This window comes from Pundamilia nyererei, unplaced genomic scaffold, assembly GCF_000239375.1.
Source record: "Pundamilia nyererei isolate P.nyererei 1_Seehausen unplaced genomic scaffold, PunNye1.0 scaffold00695, whole genome shotgun sequence".
In the NCBI taxonomy this organism is placed as follows: domain Eukaryota; kingdom Metazoa; phylum Chordata; class Actinopteri; order Cichliformes; family Cichlidae; genus Pundamilia; species Pundamilia nyererei.
Window position 1 is genome coordinate 54699 of NW_005188096.1, and position 3736 is coordinate 58434.

General features: G+C 45.7%; 1 protein-coding gene across 1 annotated transcript in view; it reads right to left on the reverse strand.

The window, feature by feature from the left end:
- Positions 1-6: 6 nt before the first annotated feature.
- Positions 7-3736, reverse strand: part of LOC102200193 (serrate RNA effector molecule homolog) — a 12553-nt gene continuing 8823 nt past the window's right edge. The window contains exons 4-13 of the mRNA XM_013907977.1: positions 3365-3495; positions 2667-2745; positions 2394-2558; positions 2095-2265; positions 1840-1993; positions 1453-1565; positions 616-847; positions 430-531; positions 194-308; positions 7-110 (exon numbers count right to left, since the gene is read on the reverse strand). Coding sequence (XP_013763431.1) covers positions 35-110; positions 194-308; positions 430-531; positions 616-847; positions 1453-1565; positions 1840-1993; positions 2095-2265; positions 2394-2558; positions 2667-2745; positions 3365-3495 — 1338 coding nt within the window. The 3' untranslated portion in view covers positions 7-34. The remainder of the gene's footprint in view (positions 111-193; positions 309-429; positions 532-615; positions 848-1452; positions 1566-1839; positions 1994-2094; positions 2266-2393; positions 2559-2666; positions 2746-3364; positions 3496-3736) is intronic.

Below are 3736 nucleotides of genomic sequence, written 5' to 3' on the forward strand. Positions count from 1 at the left end.
AAAAAAAAAAAAACAATCTTGGGGCTTCTGGTGCTTAAAAGAAGTCGAGGTCGTCCGGAGCGTCGAGGTCTCTGTACTCGATGATGGAGCGAGGGTCGCCTCGCATGCCCCTGCAAACAAACACACACACAATGAGATAACTGATGTGATTCATACACTCCACTGTGTTGTCGTCACAGCGCATGTTCTTTACCTGCTGTTTCGCTGTTTCCCAGAAAACCCCCCGCCGCCTCCTAAATGACCTCTGAAGTTGTCATAGTTACCCCGCCCAGCTCCAAACTGGTTTGGTGGATGGTGGAGTGCGCCACCTAAAACACCCACACACACATACACCTTAAACGACTGCATCACTGCACTGAAAAAGCAAAGCTGAGGTTTTTTCATTTTAAATACTTAATTAAATTCTATTATGTTTGTGTTTATATATACCTGGGAAACCGGGCATGGGTGGTCTGACTCCAGGCGGATATCCCAGAAGGCTCTGCTGCTGCGGCGACTGTCCGGGAAATCCTGGTAAACCCGGAGGAGCGGCTAAAGGCGGAGAGAAGGAAACGCATCAGAAAAGAAAAAACAGTAACGTGAATAGAAGGCAAAACAGAGTCCCAGGGGCACAACCTGGTGAAGGCGGTGGGAGGGGCTTGTTCTCAGGCAGGGCAGGTCTTTTAGCGTCCAACAAGAAGTTGTTGAAGAACTCAACCTCCTGCCGGACACCAGTGACCTTCTCGCCGTGCTTGTTGAGAATGTGTTTGCGCACAAACTCGGGAGCCTTGAACTTCTTCCCGCTCAGAGGACACAGCCACTTGTCTTTGCTGAGCTCCTGAGTGTTGGCCGACAGGAACTTCTCCACCTGCACAGGTGAGACACACAGAGGAGGGAGGAGAGCTCATCATTGGAACAACTGTCTTACACTCACATGTACACACTGCGTTTATGGTCGTTTCTATGAAAAGGTCGTACGCTGTTAAAAGGTCATTCCTTCTATAGCTGCAAATCTCTATTGTTTTTTTAAATTTCTGAAATGCCAAATGAATTATGAATACAATCCTGAATTAACGACACTTAAAGTGGAGATACACACACCGACAATACAATGTTTAATTTTATTTTGACAGCAAAATAAATAAATAAATAATAATAATAAAAAGGTAACATTGCATGTGTTTTTCTTGTTTTAATGAGTAATTATGAGAATTTACTTCCTTCTTCCAAAACATTTTCTTGTAGTTGATGAGGAATAATTAAGAAAACAAAATTAGAACTTGTAAAATCAAAGACAAGACTTGATCTGAATCGTTTTGTGATAAGCTGCAGATCAGGAGGTCGTCTAATAATCTCAAAGTCAGTAGTTGGATAATATGAAGGGCTTTTATTGTGAAAGGAACAGGAAGTAGCACTTTTTTCTTTTTCTTTTGCACATGTGGGACACATCTATTGGCGGGCGGTGTGTCGTACCTCTTGTTCCGGGTCTTTCTTCCCCAGCCTGGTCGCTTCTTCCTCACTCAGAGTCTCAGAGGGCGAGAGCAGCGGAGCCAGGCGCTCCTCGCACATCCGCTGGTGTTCACTCACTGTCCAATCAGAGCACAGCAACACTAACGTCAACTTTGCAGCCGTGTATTTGGAGCTGTAGTATACAGATGTTCCCTAAACGCCTCAGTGTTGAGATTAAATAAACTAAAACACGTTGTGATGTATTCGAGTTACAGATCATCAACCCGCGAAATTTTCCATAAATTCACAGGTGAGAAGGACTTTATGCGTCTCTGGTTTCTAGGAAACCACAACCTGTTTTTCTAGAAATATACCATGAACGGCTGATCTGCAGTGTATGCGTGTGCGTACCCTCAGTTGCAGTGATCTTGCCCACAGGCAGGGGTCCTCGAACGTGGATCAGCCCGCAGCGGTGTGGCATCTCATCCTCGGCGGGATACTCACAGAAATTATAATAATCAACAGAGTGAACCAGACGCAGGTAGAGCAGCAGGCGGTCCAGCACCTGTACACACACACACACACACACACACACACACACACACACGTGTAAATACACGCTTACATGAAGCAGGCAGCACCTGATCTACATGAAGCTCCTCCCACCTTCAATAGCTTATCATCTGTCTCCAAGGTGACGTCAGAGGAGGCAGGGTCCTTGGCGTCACCGGCGTCATCGGTGTTGAACCCAGAGGCGCCGATGAGCTCCTCCTCCTCTGCGCTGACTTCCTCTATCAGGTAATCTGTGATGTTCTTCAGGATGGGGTTGGTCTCCATCTACACACACACAGAGGAATGATGTCAGTCGTGAGGGGGTTATGGGTAATGCAGTGCCCAGATAGTGTTTGACTGACTGGTGCTTCTGACTCTGAACCCTTGAGCCTGAGCACATTTAAAGACCGCACCTGTCCGGTCCACAGCTCCCCTCTCTGGTCCAGGCTGTGGACGAGTCGGGCCGACAGTCGGATGTCGTTCCTCACCACCGGTTTGTGGTGCGTCAGACCGTTGACGCTGCGAACCCGCCGGCACAGATCTCTGTTCACCACCGGAGCGAGTTCACAGTCTCTGAGCTGCAGAAAGCATAGAGGAGGTTATAATCACCATTGACACACCAGTGTGTGTGTGTGTGTGTGTGTGTGTGTGTGCGTGTGTGTGCGTGTGTGTGTGCGTGTGTGTACCCGGATGTTCTGCAGGTTCCAGCACGTCTCCTTGATGTTCACGCTGCGGTCAAAGGTCACCCAGCAGCGCCTGAAGAACCTGTAGCACAAATATTTACTGAAGCTCAGTTTAAAGAGCAACGCTTCCAAATCCATGCTTTTAAAACCGCTCAATAAAAAAAAGAAGCGTGGTGGCAGTTCTTAGATAAAGCGCCTTAAACACGTGAATACGTCTCGATCCACAGGCGGCGCAGTGTTGAGTGGTGAAACTGTATTGTTGTTCATATTCATGCTAGAAAATGCTAATTTTACTGGAGAAATAATTAAAATTGGTGCTTTCAGGACAAAACTTCATGTGATTCCTGAACTATAGTAACAGCGTCGTCCTGCTTAGAGAAGAATATCGTTTTTCTTTGGAGGACGCTGCTAAAGACCTGACTTCCTGTATAAATGCAAACGACAAGTGAAATGACGCTTTCAAGGAACGTTTTACTGAAGGACAACAGATTATAAACTTGCATGTTTCATGCATTGATAAGAATACACGGTGTGTTTGATGTCCTATCCTATATACACACATATATATATATATATAAATAGATCTGGTTTATTTATAAACAACTAAACAATCTGCTACACTTTACATATCAGTCCTTTAATGGCAGATGAAGCTGGGAGGAGCTAATGCAGGTGTTGCGACTGCACTTTTTTGTTCTCACCTCCTCTCGGGCTGAGGGTCCGACAGCGCCACCCGCAGGAAGCCTGCGTATCTGCGACACAGCTGCAAACACATGAAGGAGGTTAGCAGAGAGCCAGATGATGTGCACAGGTGTGTTCTAACTTGAACCTCCTAAGACCCAAACTCTTCCACGGCAGCATTTTTAATTTCTCTTTGATATTTAGGCACATTGGGACCTGATGAACGTAAAAACAAAGAATTACCAGCTTTTCTTTTTACCTGATTTTTGTTTCTAAGAACAATAAGAGCCACGTATGAGGATATACGTTTAAAATTTCAATAGAACAGTAGCAGTATGATGTCCTCGTAAGTGGATATCAGGCCCTTGTAGAGCAAAATTGAGTATTTTAGT